This window comes from Anabrus simplex, chromosome 3 (assembly GCF_040414725.1).
Source record: "Anabrus simplex isolate iqAnaSimp1 chromosome 3, ASM4041472v1, whole genome shotgun sequence".
NCBI classification, from domain to species: Eukaryota; Metazoa; Arthropoda; class Insecta; order Orthoptera; family Tettigoniidae; genus Anabrus; species Anabrus simplex.
In genome coordinates, this window is record NC_090267.1 from 62,743,651 (window position 1) to 62,767,712 (window position 24,062).

Genomic DNA, 24,062 nt, shown 5'->3' on the forward strand with positions numbered 1-24,062 from the left:
TAATATTCATATGATAATAAAATGCTGAACTACTTTTAATTCCTGTTCATATGCAAATATTCTGTGAACATTTCAGGCGAATCTGGTAAGAACTCTGTCACAAGAAGCATTTTATACATGCCATACAGCTGAAAATGTGTTAAGGTAAAAAATGCATTTGAAAGTTTTAAGAAAAATACTTACTCTAAATCTACCCTGGACTGTAAATTAATGCCTCCGATGTCTTCCCCCTCTCATGAACAGCGTAGGCCTACTACGAGGTAAATATATTTCAGCGGCATTGTTGAAATTGTAGTCCGAAAGAACTTTGAAGCTAATTTTGTCTGTCAACGTGAGAGAAATGAACTAGGCTTGATCTATGTACGCCATGCCGCTATTTATTAAATCCGGCATTAAAATGGCGTTAGGAGGAAGTTAATAAAGGGATTTGAAAGAGGAAGAATTGGGGGATTTTTAAAGGTTAAAACTGAAAATTTTCCCCTTAAATTATTTCAAAGTAATTGCAAATTGATAAAACATTGGTAAATTATTACAATCCCTGATTCCTCTTTCTATAAATTAGTATTTGACTACATTTTTCCTCTTGAATTCCAACTTTTTTCTTCTTAATCTGTTTACCCTCCAGTCTCGTTTTTCCCCTCGGTCTCAGCGAGGGATCCCACCTCTTCCGCCACAAGGGCAGTTTCCTGGAGCTTCTGACTCTGGGTCGGGTGATAAAACTGGGGAGGATGACTAGTACCTCGCCCAGGCGGCCTCACCTGCTATGCTGAACAGGGACCATGCAAGGGGATGGGAAGATTGGAAGGGATAGACAAGGAAGAGGGAAGGAAGCGCCGTGGCCTTATGTTAGATACCATCCCAGTATTTACCTGGAGGAGAAGTGAAAAACCACGGAAAACCACTTGCAGGATGGCTGAGTTGGGGGGGGGGGGGAATAAAACACACCTCTACTCAGTTGACCTCCCGAGGCTGAGTGGACCCCGTTCCAGCCCTCGTACCAATTTTCAAATTTGGTGGCAGAGCCGGGAATCGAACCCGGGCCTGTGGGCGTGGCAGCTAATCACATTAACCACTACACCAAAGAGGCGGACTTCCAACTTTATCTTCATATTATACTACTAAGCGTAGAACCTGCCACTGACGGGATAATCATATAGCATGTGCAAAATTATCTAACTCCCCAGCTACATTCAAGGCAATTGTAGCAAAAAATAGGGAACGAATGAATTTCCGACCACACACACACAAGCTCAAATAACCACTCCAGTACACCCCCACTACTACTCCCCGCCCCCAAACCACCCGTGCCCAGATATTAAACAGCACCTTGCTACTGTTATTCCCAAACTTCCTTAGCAGCCAATCATTCCCACTTCAGCGCCACCTCGGTGGATTGAGTAAATGACAAACCTGAAAAGCTCCACCCAAGAATGTCCCCCCCCCCCCCCCATGGTGTCCTACCACGCCACAACAAGAACTCAACCCCAGCCTGGATAAACCAAGAAACCAACACAAATTCTCACTTCCCACGCTTAAAACAACTTCCAAATGCCTTCTCGTCACTAACATAACTATCGCCAACCCTCAATACCCTAAGTAGTAATTATCACCACCGCTACTGAAAACCACTGGTTGTCGGAGACGAGCCGGGGACACCATCATTAAAACGCTGCTTATTAAAATGATGCTGCTTTTCAAAACTTAACATCCGCACACTCACATTAAAGTAAACGTGTCAGTCTACGAAAATGTGACAGCCACTGCGAAACAACACGGTAGGCAACATTAGGCTTGGTCAGTACCTGGATGGGTGACCACTCAGGATTGCCACATAGCGAAACGCTTTCACCGCAGTGCCAGCCTATCACAACATTGCTCTGACACCCTGGTAAACGCTTTCAAATGTTACTCACACTTAACGTTTAACCACATCCCATTGTGAAACGCACCTTAATTGTCTTAAAAACACCAAAATGTTAAACTCGCATAGTGTACAAATTACATAAAAGACCGGCGGAGGAGCACAATTAAGCGCACCGATATCGGTACGTCACATACCACTTATTTCTCCGGAGATAGGTGGAACATACGGATCGCCAGGGCGCCCAGCTACATTCCTCTAATATTCAGGCATGCTGTTTTACTCAGGACCCTGCAGTATTCCCATCTATCGAACATGACTCGCAGCAAAAGAGACAAATCACATCACAACAACGTTCAATGTAATGTTACTGTTGATCAGTTTTATGAGCTTTCGATATTGTAGGCCTTAGTTTTCTTCCGACTGTGGGATATTATAGCATTTAATCTAAAGGTAGACCTTTCTCCTTTCATGACTCCCACTTGTCTTTATTATCTACAACTTCTGTCATGTAATACTTTTCGATAGGACCAATAACATAGATACTTTTTAAAAATAGGCACCTTCCCCTAAACTACCACTTCAAACAACATGAATGAAAATTATTACATTTATAGCCTAGCCTGTAGTGCCTTATTCCCGAATTTTACATACCGATTTTCATTAAATCCTGTTCACCCATTTTCTCCTTCTTCGGCGTTGATATGGACTTAGCAACAAAAATCGAAATTCATGAATATCGCTGTCATCATAGCCGGTAGAAGACATAAATGACCGGGAATTTAATTCTATATAACTTTCTCTATAGTACCACTAATAACATAAACATTTGATAATTAAATTTTAGGCCTTCCCCTAAACTACCATTTCACTCAGCGTGAAAAAATTATTTACAGCCTAGATAGTAGTTCCTCATTCCCCGACTTTACGTATCTATTTTCATTAAATTATCTTCAGCCATTTTTTCGTGATGCTCGTACAGACAGACAGACAGACAGACAGACAGACAGACAGACAGACAGACAGACAGACAGACAGACAGACAGACAGACAGACAGACAGACAATGAAAAACACATTAAAATCCCCTGGGAATTTTGGAGTATTTTCTTAAATGTTCTGAAGTTTCCGAAGGTTGTGAAGGTGCTTAAGCTCTAGGACTCTAGCAGGTAAAGCATTTAACACGTTGAGTGCCATACGACCCCATATGGGTACGTGAGAGTAGCCAAGTTTTTGAACTTCACGTCCCCATATGGGGTCGTATGTTCGTTCTAAATCGAGAACTGTGCGAACCCATTTGGGTGCGCAGTAAGTATGTGTTTCGAAGATGTATAAAGTCTCTTCCTGCCGTCTGCTGGTCGTCTTTTTAAAGTACGTGCATAGTCTACCTTCCATTTCTCAATTCCAGTTTTGGCGCGACCCCATATGGGTACGTCAAGAGTTCTTTTTAGGGTGACAAAGTCATTGTCTATCTCACGCACGGGTTGTTTATGTAAGTGTGCAGTGCTGTGAGTTTCCTTTTCTTTTTTAAGTCGTTACGAGTAAATCGAGCAGTAAAAGACTTAGTGCAGACTGTCTGGACGATATATCAAACAAGTCGGACAATGATGATGTAGACGAAGTATATAGTTACAGTGATTTTGAACCCAGTATACAGCAAATATCGATCTCGCACGTTCAACTACATTCATGAATTACAGTCTTCAGCACACACTTCCCCACTGTACTCCAGGTTTCCAAGCCAGCTGTTACAACAATTATGACCGTCTTCTACGATATAGTCACTGGTTTCCCATGCGCACAACCAGCGCTGCCAGCTTCTCTTACTCAAATTGAAAGTAATACAAAAAAATTGTATACTTATTCAATATTCCGTAACTACTAATTCTTCTTATAATATTGTTCTGTTACATCCTAATTTACCAAATTCACATGATTTTCACTACTTTATATAACTATATTCTATACGAAAACTTCCTAACCTAAAATCGGAAGATCGTCATTTCCAAACATTTCCTGACCTTAAATCGGAGATCGTACTTTTTAACGGCTCTAGTATGAACAAGATAACATATCTATCATAATCAACAGCATATAACGCGTCCCCGCAAAGGAAAATGTAAGTATGACCGAGCGTCGGGACAGTAACTACTGTATAAGTACGACCCCATATGGGGGCGCGTGTACGTGTACAGTTCGTAATGACCAATACGACCCCATATGGGGTCGCAATATTTTACCTAATATACATAATAAGTTAACCTAATATATCATAAATACATCCTTATATCAGCGATCATTTGCTTGGTTAAACCTGTGAACGTTTTGGCACCAGGGAGTAACTCGATGTTATTAGCTCACGGCACTAGACGGCAAGCCTATGAAAATCGGTCTGGCACTCAACGTGTTAAATTATTACTGCAGTTCCTCGATTTTGAAATGAATCTTTACCATGTATGGTATACTGCGTCTATCACTAACATTACGTAAATTATCAGCCTTGCTTATGTAACATGTTTTCGCAGAACTTACTTGATTATTATTGCACTAACAATTCTTTCAGTTTGAAACACGATTACTCTCATTATGTCCGACTCGTTGGATGACCGGACAGCGTACTGGCCTTCGCTTCCCGCCAGGGTCGGGGATTTTAACCTTAATTGGTTAATTCGAATGGCACGGGGGCTGGGTGTATGTGTTGTCTTCATCATCATTTCATCCTCATCACGACGCGCAGTTCGCCAGAAAGACCTGCACCTGGCGAGCCGAACCCGTCCTGGGATATCCCGGCACTTAAAGCCATACGACATTTCATTTCATTTCAATATAATTTGGTAGCCTCCGTGGCTCAGACGGCAGTGACTCGGCCTCTCACCGCTGGATACCGTGGTTCAAATCCTAGTCACTCCATGTGAGATTTGTGCTGGAAAAAGCGGAGGCGGGACAGGTTTTTCTCCGGGTACTCGGGTTTTCCCTGTCATCTTTCATTCCAGCAACACTCTCCATTATCATTTCATAGCATTTCTCAGTCTTCTATATAAATAAAATCGTAACGACCGTGTGTCTGTACATTGATTATTTTGGCGAAATTTCTGTAAAGTTATCCGTTTCAGGTGTAATAATGACCATCTGCATCATTTTTAGCTTTGGTGTCTGTTTGTCTGTTTGTCTGTCCTTCTATAACTTGAAAACTACTGGATATATTTCCACCAAACTTCATATTTAGAATCCACCTGTCATTGGGTAGATTTTAGCGCAAATATCGTTTCTAAATCCCTGAACTGAGTGGGGATTTTTACGAAACCGAGACCGTGATTTTGCACTCCCTCAAAGTATACACAACGGAACATAATGGAAATCTACCAGCCTTATGAAAATTAATTTCTAAGCCTTTTTTTTCATGTGCATCATTTCGATAACAGGATTTAATAAGGGAGATATCATTAACGGACCGTTTTTCGGTACAAATCCCAGCGGACTTAACGCAAGGGCGGGTGCGTGTAGAGCGTACTTCTTACAACTTGAAAACTACTGAATATATTTGAACCAAACTTTATATATAGCATCCATCTGTCCAAGGATAGGTTTCCTTGGTGTCTGTTAGTTAGTTAGTTAGTTAGTTAGTTAGTTAGTTTGTCTGTTTGTCTTTCTATAACTTGAAAACTACTGGATATATTTCCACCAAACTTCATATTTAGAATCCACCTGTCCTTGGATAGGTTTTAGGGCAAATATTGTTTCTGAATCCCTGAAGTAATTGGGGGTTTATACGAAACCGAAACCGTGATTTTGCACTCCCTCAAAATATACACAACCAAACTTAATGGAAATCTACCTGCCTTAATGGAAATTAATTTCTAAATCTCTTTTTCTCATGTGCATCATTTCGATACCAGGATTAATAACGGAAAAATCATTAACGGACCGTTTATCGGTACAAGTCCCACCGGACTTATCACAAGAGCGGGTGCGCGTAAAGCGTATTTCTTACAACTTGAAAACTACTGAGATATTTGAACCAAACTTTATATTTAGCATCTACCCCTCCAAGGGTAGGTTTTAAGGTTTATACCATTTCAAATTCCCGGAATGGACTGGGGTTTTATAGGGGACCGAAATGGGGATATTTACTGTCCCACAATATATAAAGTACAAGACCAACCTGACTGGAAATCGATCAAACTGTTTGGAAATCCAATTCTCATGTGCATTTTTCAACGGGAGGATTAATAAGGGAGATAACATGAAAGGTCGATTTTCAGGCTAAGTCTAGCGGACATAGCCCAAAAGGTGTTATCTATCTAGATCAGAGGAGGCCACATGTGCCCCGCGAAGCCAATTCTGCAGCCCGCGAGGCACTGTAAGAAATAATGTGTAGAAAAGTCACAAACATATTTATTAGATCGTTCAAAAACGTGTCAATTTTTATACACCTTATAGACCGAAGTCGGAACTAATTATTCTTTAATACAAGTTCCTCTTTTCAAGTATTCACTTGCTCTCAACCGATTACTTTTGATTTTAGAACATTTAAAATCCAAATTTCAAGTAATAGTGTTATTACTTTTTCGATCCATTGACTACTATTGATGGTTTTTGGAGACGCCAAGGTGTCAAAATTTCGTCCCACAGGAGTTCTTTTACGTGCCAGTAAATCTACCGACCGAGCTCGATAGCTGCAGTCGCTTAAGTGCGGCCAGTATCCAGTATTCGGGAGATAGTAGGTTCGAACCACACTGTTGGCAGCCCTGAAAATTATTTTCCGTGGTTTCCCATTTTCACACCAGGCAAATGCTGGGGCTGACCTTAATTAAGGCCACAGCCGCTTCCTTCCCACTCCTAGCAATCCCTGTCCCATCGTCGTCGTAAGACCTATCTGTGTCGATGCGACGTAAAGCAACTAGCAAAAAAATAAAAATAAAAAAAATCTACTGACACGAGGCTGACGTACTTAAGCAACTTCAAATACCACCTGACTGAGCCAGAATTGAACCTGCCAAGCTGGGGTCAGAAGGCCAGCGCCTCAAACATCTCAGCCACTCAGCCCGGCTACAAATTTCACTTTTTCATGCAATTTTAAACTAACGTTTTAAGCAATTGAAATGATTAAACGCTCATTTCAATTGAACTATGCATATTATTTCATAATGGTGCTTCTGTACTAATTCCAGAATTTTATGAAAATTGGCCTATTCAAGTGCGGCCCGCGAACATGTCTAAGGTTTCCAAAATGGCCCTCGAGCCCTTACAAATTGGAAACCCCTGATCTAGATAAATCATACCGTAACGACCGTGTGTCTATGCATTGACTATTTTGGCGAAATTTTCGTACAGACAGTTTTCCGTTTAAGGGGTAATAATGACCACCTGCATATTTTTTAGCTATAGTTTCCTGGAAGTCCTAAATTTTACCGCCCCCCCCCTCACCCAAAATCAAGGTTGCCTCACAATCTTCCACACGAGCTGAATAATTGAAATTAAGCAAATTTATACGTTTTAGCCGGTAACCTACGGAAAACTTCCAAGATCTTTAAATATTTCACTTTTTATGCCGAATAAAATCGAAATATAGGCAATTTAATGCCGGTGCAGACCTTCGTTACGAGGTATTTCGCGGCCACACTGTAAGTCCTATCACATAACGAATGGCACAATCTTCGTTAAATTAGGAGTGATCTTCAACCTTGGTCTTATGACTTTTTGTCGTATCTGTATCGCTTATACGTTAGATTCGTCTCTATTTCTCGATTTTAAGTAAATTTGGACCCTTTACCTATATAATTCAAACTTTCAATCACTTACAGGAAAGATAGTATGATCAAACTCTGCACGAACATTGGCCCACCCAGTACCCATATGTGAGCCGAATGCTATGTCACATAATTATCCGAAAAGTAATGCAATGTAAGATAAGCTTACACAAATTTCAACCTATTCAACGTTGCTGACTCAATCTGACCCATGAATAGATGAAATGCGAGGAAATATCATAGCACCAGCCATTTAGATCGCTAAATACTACGCCTTACGATACAATCCTTTGTTAATATGACGTACCGTTTAGCAGTAGTTAATCTGTAAATGAAGGTCTGCAATATTGTAAACATGCATATACTTTCGTATTTCCATCTATATATATTCATTGATGTCGATTTGTAGCGGTCGAGAAAGGGTGTATCTGCTATTGTAATCAGTACTCCCTACACCGACTTTGATTGCTGGCAGCAGGAATGGGGTCCTTCTCCATCTCCTGTGTAACTGGCATTAGTAAGGAGGGCCTACCATTTTAATGAATAATTTACTTCTCGATTTGTCTTGCAGAAGGCAAGGGATCATGCAGTTTTGTTCGAAAGTCCCCTACCCTATTGTGTTTGGTTCAAGGCCAGGGTTCCCGCCATTATAAACAAATGTTCCAATCTAAAATTTGACTAGCATTAGGCATAGTAGCCTGCTATTTTCATGGAAACTCACTAATTCTGTGTGACTGGCAGTAAGCTGGCTGTCAGCAGTAAAAAGGGCCTGTCATTATAATGATAACTGCTCAACTCAATTTTGACTGGTGGTAGGGAAGTTGCCTTCTTTTATAATAAAAACTCCTCAACTGTAATCTGTCTGAAAGTAGGAAATGGGTCTGCCATTGTAAATAAAACTCCCCAAATCGATTGTGTCCGCGCAGTAGGCAATCGGGCCTGCAATTATAATGTAAACTTGCCAACTCGATTGTGAATGGCAGTAGGCAAGTGAGTCTGCCGTTATCATCACAACTCCGCAACCCTCACTTTACATTGGAAACAACGTATGGGGACCTCCCCATACTATTTCTTGGATAAGGCTAAGAGACATGCAATTTTAAAACAATCTAATTTACTGCACGCACAGTATTTACTTCGATATCCGTATGCAATGTAGAATACCGTAGCGAAGCGCGGGTACATTTGCTAGTCATTAATAAATCTCTTTGGGAGTGGCGACCCCATCGTACTTATAGCCTATATAATATGGTTCATTCATTCCATCCCTGACCCGGTCAATGACTGGAAAACAAGTTGTAGGTTTTCATTCATTCAGCGTTTGGTAATTCTTTTCAATATTTTGTAATAATTCTTCGTACCTGACAGCTGATTCCTTGATTTTGGACACACCTGATAATGAATGAATGTTGTTTCCTTCCTGCTATAGATAAGGAGTCCAACTCAAGCTCCTAGTCGAGACAAACTTTGGCTCCCCAGAGTTCTTGGCCTGGTCTGCTCTACTATGATTAATCTGAATTTAATGACGTTTGCACTTGAACCAACAACTAAGGTCCACAGTAACGTCTTGTGAGAGGAAGTAATCATGAAACGCTCCGCTGGACCAAGTCGGCGATGTGGAAGCATTCTCTGACCAGCTTCTTCTTGTACACTCACAACTTATGCAGGAAGCGCACTAAATCTTAGTGAACTGTGTTGAGGAAAGTTGTATGTATTTTATGGAGGCACAGAGAGAATCATCTACATCATCTGAACGTAGATTTTAATCGCTTGTGCGATATCACTGTTATAAATTGAATGAACAACTATTATGTTGTGATGATCTCAGCAACTTCTCTGGCTCGCCTGTGTAACTGATGTGCAGATCTATTAGGTGAAAATTCCTAGTTAATTTCTCGTCCAATATATTTGAACCTGATGTTGTAATCATGTATTATTTCCATTACAGCTGGACCGTTAGCAAATAACTGAAGCAACTCTAAGGATTTATAGAAATTATAGAGTAATTCCAGAAATTAATATTTTGAAATTTATTAAAATAAATGCCAATTTTAAACCACAATTTTTTGAGCGAAATATAGAATGCGTAGGCTGTAATTTGTTTTATTATTCTCTATGATATTAATGCTTTCTGCCCTCAAATCCAGTAACAATTATATACTGTAAATATCAAACAGGAGAAATAAAATTTAACGAATGTCCCTTGATTACATGCATTTGAACAAGTATGTCGAACTTAGGGTCTATATCGTGCATTTTGTATATGCTATTCCCTTATCGTATGGTACGTCCAAAAAATCTTCCTGTGAAATGTCAGTCATAAACGTCTCAGTCATCAGAATCACCTTCATGGACTTTCAGGACCATAGATCGGTCGTCTTCACGAGATATTGGGTAAACACATAAAAGTTGAGAACACTTCTACAGCCAATGGAATGTTTCACTGTCAGATTACCGTCAATGATGCATTATTACAACTAATCCAAGAATTGTTGTTGGAATACATATCTAGTTATCGCTTTGTTGTTGCATCATATCTTAGAGCCTTTGTAATTGTTGAAAAGATGAATAATTTGTGAGAAAGTATGAGGAATGCCAAGTAAAATTTAAAAATATGTGTTTTCCGGTGTAAAATGACACATCTGTGCGTATAAGTTATTTGCTTGATGTTTCGTAAACAAGATTTGTTATATTTCCCCTTTTCAGTCTTAACAGACTGAAAATTTAATAGGCCTGATCATTCACTGAAGAAGTGATTGTTCAATGAACAAGTATTAACTTAAGTGTGAGATTAATTTCCGTAATATATAAAGAAAATTAATTGATTTTCTTCTTCTGAATGACATAGACGGATGTATTGATAACTCCCTTTTACCTGTTCTCCGTTGCGATCAGATCCTATGAAGAATTGGATTTCAGAGCGTGCTCCCTGAGATTATCGCTAATGAAGGTAGGCACTTCATGAAAGCTGAAATGAACATGAGAATCACTCTCTGTAACCAAAGGAAGACAGTGTGACATTCAGAACTTGCATCATAATGCATTATATTTGTTGTATGATTAGCTTGCAAACTAATGTTTATGGAAACCTCATAACAGGACTGCTAACTTTGTTAAAGTACACTTGTTACATTTATAAGTGCGTTTATATTTTAATCTATTAACACTTTATCATATGGGCTATACACATGATTATGACCTCCTGCTAGTAACCAGAGTAACGTGCTAGCCGTGCTGGCAATCACTAAGGTGCTGATAGGTCACCATCGGCATCTGGAGCCATGTTTTCTGCAGTGCGTCGCACATGGTTTGAAGGGTGCGTGACACAGTACTCAGAAGGTTAACACTACGATTGAGGTGGTCCTACACATGTCCGACTGCACTGAGATAGCGGTTCTTTGGGGGTCAAGCAACAATTCAGAAGGTTTTCTCATGCTCTTGCAGCCACGTGCGGTCATGTGGCAACGCACTTTATCGTCCTGGATGATTCCATCCTCTCGAGGAAAGACAATTATAATATGCGGATGCTCATGACCACCGAGGATGGCTTTTTTAACAAATCGATCAAGAATGCCTTCTATACGGATAATGGCACCTAGAGAATATCACGAGAACTTTCCCCAGATCATACCACCACCCCTAACGCTTTGTGTTCGCCCAGCGTTGGTTGCAGGATTTTAGTTCTCCTACGTTTCTTGCAGGACGCGCCGACCTCCACCCGTTCTATACAGCTGGAAAAGTAACTCGTCGGAGAAGGATTCGCACTGCCAATCAGTAAGCCGTGCAGTCACTATTCGATCGAGAAAATTTCAATCGCCTTTGTCGATACACCTGTGCAAGAATGAATGCAGTCACCCTCCGTCTACTCTGTAGTCCCATTTCCAGAAGGGTTCGCTTTAGAACTGTGTTTGGAAGTCCCTAATTCATTTGGACGTTGAGGTGTTCTGCTGTAGTAGTACACGTACACCTCGGACATCAATAACACGTGGAGCTCCGTAGTTTCCACGGCGATTATTCCAAATATTCACAAACCTCGCTGTTTCCGAAATGTTTCCCACTTGGCTGGAGTCGATGAAAATACCTTTTTGTAACTCCGTGGTGTAGTGGTTAGCGTGATTAGCTGCCACCCCCGGAGGCCCGGGTCCAATTCCCGGCTCTGCCACGAAATTTGAAAAGTGATACGAGTGCTGGAACGTGGTCCACTCAGCCTCGGGAGGTCAACTGAGTAGAGGTGGGTTCGATTCCCACCTCAGCCATCCTGGAAGTGTTATTCTGTGGTTTCCCAGTTCTCCTCGAGACTAATGCCGGGATGGTACCTAACTTAAGGCCACGGCCGCTTCCTGCCCTCTTCTTTGTCTATCCCTATCAGACCTCTCATCCCCCACCAAGGCCCCTGTTCAGCATAGCAGGTGAGGCCGCCTGGGCGAGGTACTGGTCATCCTCCCCAGTTGAAAAATGAGATTTGAGTAGAAATAGTGTATCATCACACCTCTCTGCTGTGATGTGATGTTATATCTCACATTTGAACTTCAAGCTGGTTTATAGCCAGCAGAACTTTGTTCTCCGTGGTGTAAGGACGGAACATCAGTCAACACAGTGCTTGTGTTAGTTCATCACCAGGTGTAGAAGATCACTTAAGTAAGGGACACAGACAAAGTAACATCTAGATTTTGAAATATTTTCTTGATTTTTTGCTATTGTTACTTTATATATTATTCCTCTAATATTATTTTCTATCATTTATGTTACCGAGCTCGATAGCTGCAGTCGCTTAAGTGTGGCCAGTATCCGGTATTCGGGAGATAGTTGGTTCGAACCCCACTGTCGGTAGCCCTGAAGATGGTTTTCCGTGGTTTCCCATTTTCACACCAGGCAAATGCTGGGGCTGTACCTTAATTAAGGCCACGGCCGTTTCCTTCCCAGTCCTAGCCCTTTTCTGTCCCATCGTCGCCGTAAGACATATCTGTGTCGGTGCGACGTAAAGCCAATAGCAAAAAAAAAAAAGAAAATCATTTATGTTCTAAGTGTATATACAGGATTTCTCTTCTGTTATATATAATAGTAAGACATACTTGAACATTATTTTCTACTGTATCATTTTCAATGTTTACATTATATTAAATCCTTAGAGCCTCTGTTGCTCAGGCGGCAGTGCGCCGGCCTCTCATCGCTGGGTTCCGTGGTTCAAATCCTGGTCACTCCATGTGAGATTTGCGCTAGGTAAAGCGGGGGTTGGACAGTTTTTCTCAAAATACTCCGGTTTTACCTGTCATATTTGATTCCAGCAACACTGTTCAATATCAAAGTCATTAATAATTTTCCCAGAGGAATGTGATAGGCTGCGGAAGCCTGTATATTTCCTATCCTTCCCGCTGGATGGGACTTCATTCATTCCATTCCCCATCAGGTCGAATGAGTGTAAACAGGCTATGGATTTTCATTTCCATTGAAACGTTATTACAATATTGTCTTAATAGATGAATAGACATAGATGTGTAGACATTTGTCCGCGATTTTGTATCAGTGTCAAAGAACACTGTCGCCTTTTTTGAAAGTTATAGACCAGCGAAACTGGTAAAGTTTTAAGAGTTTTGAAGCTTCGAGTTTCACTGAATAATATTATAGTAGGTGTTGCGAGACGTGGACGTTAGTTTCAATGTCTTTAATATTACTTATCTAGACTCACATTCTCCGGTTTTACTGTCATCCTTCATTCATACAACGCACTCCAATATCATGTCATTTCATCTCTCAGCCATTAATAATTGACCAAGAGGAATGCGACAGGCTTCGTCAGCCGGAACATTTCCTATCCTTCCCACTGGATGGGGACTTCATTCATTCCATTCCTGACCCGGACGAATGACTGGAATCAGGCTGTATATTTCCATTTGCTGTCGCATTGTTGGAATATATTTGTGGTAGCTACCTTGCATACAGATTTTCACGAAATATGAGTGGTGGTATAGTACGCTCCACTGAAAAGAAGGCATTGCTGAGCAATTTCAAACAGGCTGCACAATGTTCGCGAATTGCTTCAACATATTTGTAATGTATTGTCAGTTATCTCTCACAAGAGCTGCACAGCATCCCTTGACGACCGTCAGACGACTCAGCTATTGTTTGCTTACCGAGCGGCAGATGACCACGACAGAACAATACCCCGGCATTACTCCTCCTACAAAAGGCAATACTAAACTTCTCACTATTCATTACAGGGAAGACTGGTATAACAATTCATCCCTTATAAATGAATCATGACTGCTGGGGAGCAGAACTTAGTATTCCTGTTGAATCATTCTGTTACACTTCAGTTACGATTCGTACTTATGAAATAAACTTAATAATTCCCTTTTAGACGTATGAGGTACCTCGAAATTGAACAAGTCTCTTGGATGTTAATGATTGTAAGTCATTTTAAGTTGAAGAAATATACGTTTAAATGTTTCCCTCTGGTTAAATGGACCTGCCAGGACGTCCTAGTGTTGTCATATTACATTGCTTAAACTTGATTAAATGCCCAATATGTTTAATTGACCTGAAACGTATTGTGTATTATTAATTGGTTAATTTAGTTCCTTATTTCGTGTTCCTGTACCCGTGCTCTAGGCCTAAGTAGATTTCACCGACCAGTTTCTTCTTTTCCTTCCAGACGTTTATCGTCCCGTTGCAATTCCACTCTGTCTAGTTTTTCAACACCTTTTCCAATTAAGCATTCGGAATATTGACCGAGATCATTGTTCTAGGAGCAAGTGTAACTTGAAAATCATCATCTTTAGAAACTAATTAGACGAATAAGTAGATGATGGCCAAGTCTACGAAGAATAAAAGTACCGGGTAAGGACAGGGTTGAACAATGGTGTATTAAAAAGTCTTCTCCCTAGGATCACCTAGAGGACGGTTGCCTAGTTGTACTCCTCTTAAAACAGTAATCACCACCACCACCACCACCACCACCACATAGGTTTACCGAAACCTAGAAGCATCTCGACATAAGTAAATAGAACCCACAATTCCAGCCCTTGAGGCAAGCAACTCAATGTTGAAAACATCTTTATGAGCTACGAATTTTATGTAAGTAAAATGTAATAAATGATGAGAATATATTTTTAATTATTCCTAAAAAATACAATCCTTTTCTTAATCATTGTAATCCGGTCGATTAGATTAGCAGTTTGCCTTTTTCTACCACTACGAGCGATAATGTGAGTCAATGTATTGTTTCACTTAAGCACCACTACGAGAGTTAATGTGAGTCAATGCATTGTTTCACTTAAGCACCACTACGAGCGATAATGTGAGTCAATTCATTGTTTCACTTAAGCACCACTACGAGCGATAATGTGAGTCAATTCATTGTTTCACTTAAGCACCACTACGAGCGCTAATGTGAGTCAATGTATTGTTTCACTTAAGCACCACTACGAGCGATAATGTGAGTCAATGCATAGTTTCACTTAAGCACCACTACGAGCGATAATGTGAGTCAATGCATTATTTCACTTAAGCACCACTACGAGCGCTAATGTAAGTCAATGTATTGTTTCACTTAAGTACCACTACGAGCGATAACGTGAGTCAATGTTGAGATTCCTCTATGTCCTTATAAGTACATTCTGCTTGGATAATTTGTCAAAAAATCCAAACACACCTGAGGGTATTGAACCAAGGAATACATTACATAAGGAATTACGTAAATAAGTTGGCTAGAATTTGAATCAAAACGAAAACGAGTACGGAAACAATCGATTTCACGCTGTTAGCCGGCACTGCATATAGGACGGAAGTGATTTTTTTAAAAAAATTGTTTTTAGTTTGATAGAACTATCCAGGACTCACAATTTTAAACATTTCCGGTCCCTTAGCCGTTAAAAGTTTGGAACAATTGAGGAAATTGCTCAGTTTTATGTTTTTCGTAATATGGGGACCCCTACTTTGTCCGCTAAGAGATATTTCCAACATTAAAACAATGCCAGATCCATCCAGATGACCCTTGATGGCCTGACTACTCTTCCCAATTCGAAAGCCCCTAATTGTTCCTCATTTTGGTTACATTTTATGATAGGCAGGGTATAAAGTGGATGTCTTCTACCACATCCTCGGGTCAGACATATTATTCTATAAGAATTCTAACATCTTTTTGCAGTAAAATTTTATGAGACTGTGGCCACGATGGCAAAGTATAACGCCGAAGTTGTGGTCAAAATGATCATATTACTCGTCAATATCTGCAGTATATCTGGCTGAACAGCAGTCTCTTTGACAGAACAAGGCCATCGGTGATCTGGAAGCTTGAATACAGGTCAAGAAACTCCTTGGGTATTTCTGCATTTATTCGTATTCCTTTTTATTCAAGAACACGCTTCATTTGCTGACTTCGATTTCTTTCCCCACGTCTCTTTTCTCACTTCCAGTCTCACTGTCAATCTTACTCTTCTTTTTCTCCATTGAAATTCACTCCAGGTAACTCGATATGAGATCAGCTGAGCTACCTCTACCTGATGGTAGGAGGCCCTTGCCGTACAGGGATGTACATGGTAAATTGTAAAATTTGGAATATGCTGAAGTGAGTAACAGTCACAGTGTTAATCCAACTGGCGAGGTGAACGGGCGTGTAGTGTTGGGTGTGTGACAAGCGTGCGTATGCAGAGGAATGGGGGTGTCAGCAGAAGAGTACGCGTGTGGTATAGGGAGGTGGCATTTTAGGAGGGAAGTGATATTCATTCGAAATGTCAACAGTCCCTGTAACATTATACAAATTGGGTTAACATCATTTATGGTGATGATATTATTGGTGGTTGGTGGTGTGGAGTTGAACACGGACCCTGGATGTCTTGGGAGGATATTGAGAAGCTGAAGGAAGTTATGAAGGAACTACTGATGGACCAAAGCAAAGGATTGCAAGACACTAAGACTGATCTAAAAATTGAACTAAGTGAGATTAAGGAGTGTTCATTCAAAATAAATTTAAGTTGGAGGAAATTAAGAATAAAGTTCTGGACTTAGAAGAAAGGGTGAAGAAGCTTGAGACGAAGGAATTGACACGAGCAAGGGAAGATAGGAGGAGATATACAATTATATAAGGACTTCCTGATTCGGAGAAGGAACATTTTAACGAGATGCTGGACAAAGTAACTGCCTTAGGACGGACGAAAATCAATGTTTGGTGTAGTGAGTGTGATACTGATAGTGCCTTTAAAATAGGAAAAATACGCGAATAAGGGCAATTAAACTATGAATGGTGTAAAGCCAAAATCCCGAAACATTCTGGATAAAGCGCAACGCGTGAAAGGATCGAAAATTTGGATTAAGAAAGAACTTGATGCAGAAGAAATGAAAAAGATGAAAACACTGCGCTTCCAATTATTTCAAGCACGGAAGTAAGGACTAAAAGCACTTGTCACCGGAAGCAGGCTTGTGGTGGTAGATGATTATTGGTCTAGAAAGTGGTCTGCTGCGAAATTGCAGGGGACGGTGCAACGAACCAGAGACGTCAGCAATGCGCAAGTTGAGTAAGGTGAAAGTAACAAGTATAATTTAGCCCGGACAAGAGTTCTGCTATGAAATTTGCATAAATACTAGGGGCCAGGATGATTAAGATTCTTAGAAGTCACATTACTTCCGTTACATTACGACAGAGCGGGCGAGAGTGCACTTCGTACTAGCGAAATTAGTTATAATTCTATCATATCACTGCCTCTACACCTAGGCTCTAGAACACCATTGAATATTTATAGGATAAAATGTCCTTATATAGTCTCAGTTCTAAAATTTCTCTCTTGTACAGGTATTAACAGCGAGGATTACTGTATTTATCCTTGCAAAATACACCATAAAAAGTGATTTACAATAGACAGAGAATTACGTAAAACATCTTGTCTCTTGTACATTTATTGCTCTGTCAAGTATATTCCGTTCACCAGTGGGGTTGGAGGGTTCAATGTTCATACACGGACAACACTATTATTTGTTTGAGAAATGTTAATTTCATTGTTACTATTGGCTCCGTGTAAATACTTGTTAATTCACTATTACATCAAAAAATCGTAACGGATGTCATTGATAACAGAAATGGCTTTCGGTGGATAACTTGGTATCCAAGATGCGTTGTAATACAACGGAGACATGTTGATTCGAAATATGCAAACCATTTGCCTCTATGACGCACCGTTCTTGGGATATGTGACATCAACCATTTACATATGTTTAACATTGTATGAAAGGAAGCGACTCGCAGACGGAAGTTCCAGTGAGCATTGCTTGCTACATGAAGAACTAATTAAAATGGCTTCAGGTAAGATTAGTGAAAATGCACCGCATGGCACATATTGGATTTGATTGGATTGGATTTGTTCGTTACAAAATCGCACACGTTGAAAAACATATTTCTTTAATGTATGCAGCATCTAGACGCCATAATGACTTCTGTTATTGACAATGAAAGGAAGCAAATGAAGATGTTCGGCTTTGTATGAAAAACAAAGAAAAGCTATGAAAACTATTCTCGATGAACTGTGTTTCAATAAAAATAAACCTTTGTCAGACGTGATAGAGCAAAGCGGATTTCAGATATGAAATCAGCACTAAAAACTTCGCTGGGAACAGTAAATATCAAGTCAGATATCTACCCCTTGTAAATCAGTGCAATCAGGGAATTGTTTGATGTATAATCATTCATATTCTTCACCTCATATCTCTTTAGTTATAAGTAAGATTTTTTTTCTATTTTGAATTTTGTATTGGATTTACATCACATACTAATAAATTAAGATCAATGTAACCAATATATCAATATTATACAAATAAAATTCTCGTTACTTAATGACATAAAAGTGAATTAAATCGGTATCTTTACTGTTACTAACCCTGGAGGGAAATTCGTCCTTGTACTGGTTTTGGTCATAGCATTCACACAATCTTGTAAACTCAGATATCTCTGCTTATGTGTGTCAATATTTGTATCTTCATCCGGAAAACAGATTAAGTTTCTGTAATCATACCGTATGTTCTCAGGAAAAGTAAGAATTTCCTTCGAATTTATTAAATGGGTATTCTTACAGGCCTAAATAGGAATACCCATGTCAAAACCAATCACATAAATGATTACATAATTTTAAAACATACCAAGAGTTTAATGGAAAATAATATTTCAGCTTTATATAGATAGTAATCCCTCCCCATCTTTCGCATATTCAAAAGAAGAAATAACCTTCATAACATCTAAGCTTATAATACTTTTCCTAGTATGGAAATAAACAGGTTTCTGCAATTAAGATTACTTTGTCTTATGTAGTTCTGCAATTAGTCTGAATAAGATACTTCATAAATAGGCATAAAATAATTGAAGAGGCATTCACTTGTGTTATGTTAACTTAGGGTTATTAAGTGTACGTCTGGAACTGTTATGAAAAAATGATGCGGATATGAGATTGAAATTATCTAGAATACTTCTTATAGTTATTTCTTTAGTGTTATTATACTTCCTTACAAAAGACATTACTTCCAATATTCAGATATGCATACCTACAAGATTTCGTTATTAAATCCTTGTTTCTCCTTAGAAGACCTTTGGCTGTATTCATTTCGTGAATCTCCCCAACCGTTATAATTTTAAATTTCGGTGTCAATTCGGAACAAAGAATTTATGGTAGCAAAAAATATTTTGGCGCAGATATAATACCTGGCAGTTGGTTCAATGATTCATATAATGTGATTTATATCGGAGATTATCTTGCATCTAGAGCCAAATGTTGTCGTGTAATTAAAAACCAATGTTTTGCAAGTCTTAACGTTGTAAACGTCTTAGTTTAGAAGTATTAGTGCACTATGGATTTCTATATTGCTCATTAGCAAGTACTGGATTACATTTAATCATATTACCTTATCTTTTAGTGCTCATGTTGAAGTTGTTTTATTCTTTCATCCCATTTAGCGATTTCCAGTCTTAGGTCTTCAGCTATTTTAGTTTTCAATAGCGCTTTTAGCCCGTAAGTAATTTCATCCAATTTATCCGTTCTGTAAATCAATTTTAAGATGTTGACTTGTGATGTAACCTGTCTACCACGGCGGATTAATCCTCTGAACGTCTGCTGACGATTGCTGAAATCTTCAACATCCCATCAGTCATACCACACTGTTGCGGCTGTTGCTGTTCCAAACTTCCCATCGCTTTGCTTCCGCGATTCCTTTGCCTTTTCTTAGACATAACTTCAAACAATTAATTACAAACTCGATTAGTCTACCGTCCCAAGCTTAGTTTAAATTAAAATTCCGACCTAGTTAGCAGGGAAGTTAGGGTCGCGCAGCTGTGAGCTTGCATTTGGGAGATAGTGGACTCGAATCCCTCCATCGGCAGCTCTGAACATGGTTTTCCATGGTTTTCCATACTCACTACATGTTACAAACTTCATCCTTGTTCCGTATGGACACGGAAATTTAAAATTATAACGATTGGGAAGATTGAATACAGCCTTACAAACTCTCTTAGTGATCAATTCTATTTACACAAAACACAGTACATGTTTCGGCTCCTAAAAGCCATCTTCATCTCTTAGAAGTAGTCTAAGCTAAAATAGCCAAAAATAAGACATTGTGTACAGGATGGTGTGCACAAACATAACAGCTCTGACCCAGCTTGCGTATCGAATGGCGGACACCGACGTCTTCATCAGTGAGCTAACACATATCAACAACCCAGAAATTACAGCAGTATAGGAATCTAACGTCACAGCAAGAGAAAAAAAAAACAGCGAACGTTGATGAGGACTTATGCCCACAGTAAAAGCCAACCTTAATTCAAACGAATGGAATGAACTTAACTTCGCAGTGCGGCTCGCGTCTTCCAGTACGAGAGTTTTGGCCAAAGAAGTTTCCACCAGGCATCGTATCAGTGCTACTACACTCCCTGTGCACAACAATTTCAGTAATATCTGTCTAGCCTCCAAGGACCCAAGACCAAATTTAGGCATTTAAGGGAAACAATTTAGTGTACAATTGACTCGTAGATAACAAAATATGACAAGTCCGAAAAATATTCAGGTGGCGGTGGAGAGGGGAGGGAGCCTATCTTGGCTTTGTGGGGGGGGGGTGATTTTGACATCAACTTCATTTCTTTTATGTTCAATTTAGTCTTAGGGGGCAAAATACGGCACACCTGTAAAAACAGTATTTTTGGAATATTTTGGAGAAGGATTCTAGAATTACTTTTGTTTGTGTCATATATGATACTATACCAAGTTTTGACATTTACACCGTTCAGCCACCTATACCTTGCAATACCAGGAGACACAACAATCACAAACATAAAACGCAGAATGTATCATGTGTGATACAAAACATCAACACAAGTTACACTAATTGTCTGAGAGACAATAAAGATAAAACACATGACGTAACGTATGATACATAGGGTCGCTGGAGGATAGCAAGGACTGATTCACTGGCGTATTATGCTGATGAAAGGAACTTTATATTAATGTTATATGTAGACAGTGTGTGTTAATACATCTTTATAATTTCATTTTCATGACCTTTCAACGTATTAGGTGTGGTCATATCGAAGAGACATTAAATACAGAACAAAAATGGCTAACCGAACACCTGTGCGATCCAAGCTAACAACATTCCGATTTTTGGTCGGGTGCTCCACCAGTTGAGCTACGGTGGTATAGGTCATATTTGTTCTGCTGAAAAGGATCTGTGGTAGAAGTCTGGTACTACTGCCAGCACAAGTACAGAATATGAGCTTGTCGCCAGTTGTGGGATAAATAAACATAGTATAATTTTCTTCAGCGCATTTTCCTCGAAATAAACCTGCAACTTTGTAGATCGCGTTGACCGATGAAATTTAAATACATCCACAATCTTCCGACTAATGAAAGTAATAGTATTTCCACTATGGTTTAAAAATTATACATACAGGACCGGTCCTCCCAGTTTTATTTACTGTATTGATGAGTTAACAGTACCTCAAGGGGATCACTGCAAGAACGTAGGTAATAATATTATTGTAATTTACTTTACGTACTACTTACTGCTTTTGCGGTTTTCGGAGATGGAGACACCGAGGTGTCATAATTCATTCTCACGGGAGTTCTTTACATGCCAGTAAATCTACCAACACGATACTGACATGTTTAACACCTTCAGATACCACCGGCCTGAGCCAGGACCAAATCTGTCAAGTCGGGATCAGAAGGCCAGCGCCTCAACCGTGTGAAGCACTCACTCCAGCAAGTACGTAGGTGTCAGAAAATATATTTAATGGGGTAATCACGTTAAATAGGTCTTAAATAAACGTTACATATCACTTCATATTGTCACGACGGTATTTAGGGGTTGTAGTAAGGATGTAAAGGAGAAGGCGTATAAGACTGTGGTAATACATTAAATGGCATATGGTTCCAGTGTTTGGGGTCACACTAGCGTCACTAGATACGAAAACTGACAAGGATCCAATAGAAAACAGCACGATTTGTTATTGATGATTTCCGATAAAAGAGCAATATTACGAAAATGATGCAAACTTTGGACTGGGAAAACTAAGCGACCAGTAGCGTGTAGTGTGAAGCGATAGTAGTAAGCGAATAAACTTGGGTGTAGCTTTTAGAAATAGGAAAGATCATAATATAACAAAATCGGGTAGGATTAAACAGGACAAATTGGGGGCAATTGTTTAGAGGACGAGGAATTGGAGATTGGTATATATTATTCAGGGATATGTTCGTTACATGTCCAAGTAACTTGAAATGATTTCACAAAGTAATATGTGAACAATTGATAGAGATTCTTCTACCCTGACGACAGCCGTAGATACAGATCAGTGATGTTTGACTGATGTTGCATGATAAAAGGTTCCTTATAAATATTTATTTAAAATAATTGATCACCTGCTGTTGGGAACCGCACTGTCACATCAATCACAGAATTCCGAGTATGACACAGCGCAAACCACATTAAGGGGACTCACCTCGGCGAGACAAGGTGGTGCTCCTGGAGGTCGTCTGATAGCGAGCAGGAAGGGTGTGTTCGCACGCTGCATGATGGCGACGAAGTCCAGAGCTATTCCCCGGGGACGACGAAACTCGAAGTGGGTGGCTACCGCAGTACCGAACGCGCTCAGGTCATGACCGAAGACCCTCATGAAGCCCGTGCCTAGTTGAACCAGCTCCAAACGACGATCCATCACGAAGTGCCAGGGAAATGCCTTACAGAAACTCGCAACTCCCATTCTTAAATCAGCTGCCGCAGTAGATACCGATATCGGGCAGATAGTAGGAGTAACTACGTCCGCATCATCCTCATCCAGCTCCGTCTGATCCACTGGCGAAGAGGGCATGAACTTGTACCTGGAACGAAGAAAGAACATGTGGTTACACTACAGGAGTTTGCTTTACGTTACATCCCCACAGACAGATCTTAAGGCGACGATGGTATTGGAAAAGGCTAGCAGTGAAAAGGAAGCGACCGTGGCCTTATTTAAAATACAATCCCAGCATTTTCCTGGTGTGAAAATTGGAAACCATGGAAAACCATATTCAGGGCTGCCAACAATGTAGGGGTTGTAGTAAAGACGTAATATAGACGAATGTATGATGATAGCTATGTGATCCAAACCACATAGCAACTTTCTCGGTATAAACTACAAGAGATGTAGCTACTTAAATCCAGAGAACCTACAGGATGTGAGCCGGAGTTCCCTCACTAAACTTGGCACTCGTGGTATTTTGGACAAGAATTAAATTGATTTAATTTTTATTTTGATAGTTTGAACATTATTACTATTTCCATTGTTGCAAAATAAATATCTATAATTATATAAAATAACATGTCCTGACAGAGTGACTGACTGATTCATCGCCAAGTCAAAACTACTGGATATAAAGATTAAATTTTGGAGATACATTAATATTATAATGTAGGAGCTCACTAAGGAAGAATTTTTCGATATTCTCTCTCTAAAGGTGTGACAATGGGAGTATATTTATATTTCGAAAACTTAACAGTTTAAAGATGTGAAAATAGGTATTTGCAATCTCCATTAATTAAAAATAAAGAAACACGTATTGTTTAGTTTTCGGAAAATCCACGTAGATGGGGAGGGGGGAGGACTGATAAAGATGTTCAATTCTTTTTATGGGGATACTTATATCTCAAAAACTGAAGATGTTACAGACATGAAAATAGGTACTTGGAACCTCCTTTAAAAAATATAGAAACCAGTATTATTTGTTTCCGACTTGAGGAAGGACTACGTCACATGTAAAATTCGACGTCGCATGTTCCAGAGTTAGCTCTGCCAGTAGTCAGGTCATCTTGACCCCAAAAGGCAATACCACAAACGTGGTTTACAAAGAAGTTCTGGCGAAAATGAAACTCAAATTTTCGGTGAGTTTTTATAGTTCAAGGTTTTCAGATAATTGATAAATCCACTGTAGCTAGCAATGTTAATAG

The 24,062-nt window shown here is 39.7% G+C and overlaps 1 protein-coding gene across 1 annotated transcript in view; it reads right to left on the reverse strand.

The window, feature by feature from the left end:
- Nucleotides 1-24,062, reverse strand: part of Gycalpha99B (guanylate cyclase 1 soluble subunit alpha 2) — a 628,187-nt gene that overhangs the window by 322,458 nt on the left and 281,667 nt on the right. Inside the window, exon 5 of the mRNA XM_067143771.2 lies at nucleotides 22,579-22,957. Within this exon, the coding sequence (XP_066999872.2) occupies nucleotides 22,579-22,957 (379 nt within the window). The remainder of the gene's footprint in view (nucleotides 1-22,578; nucleotides 22,958-24,062) is intronic.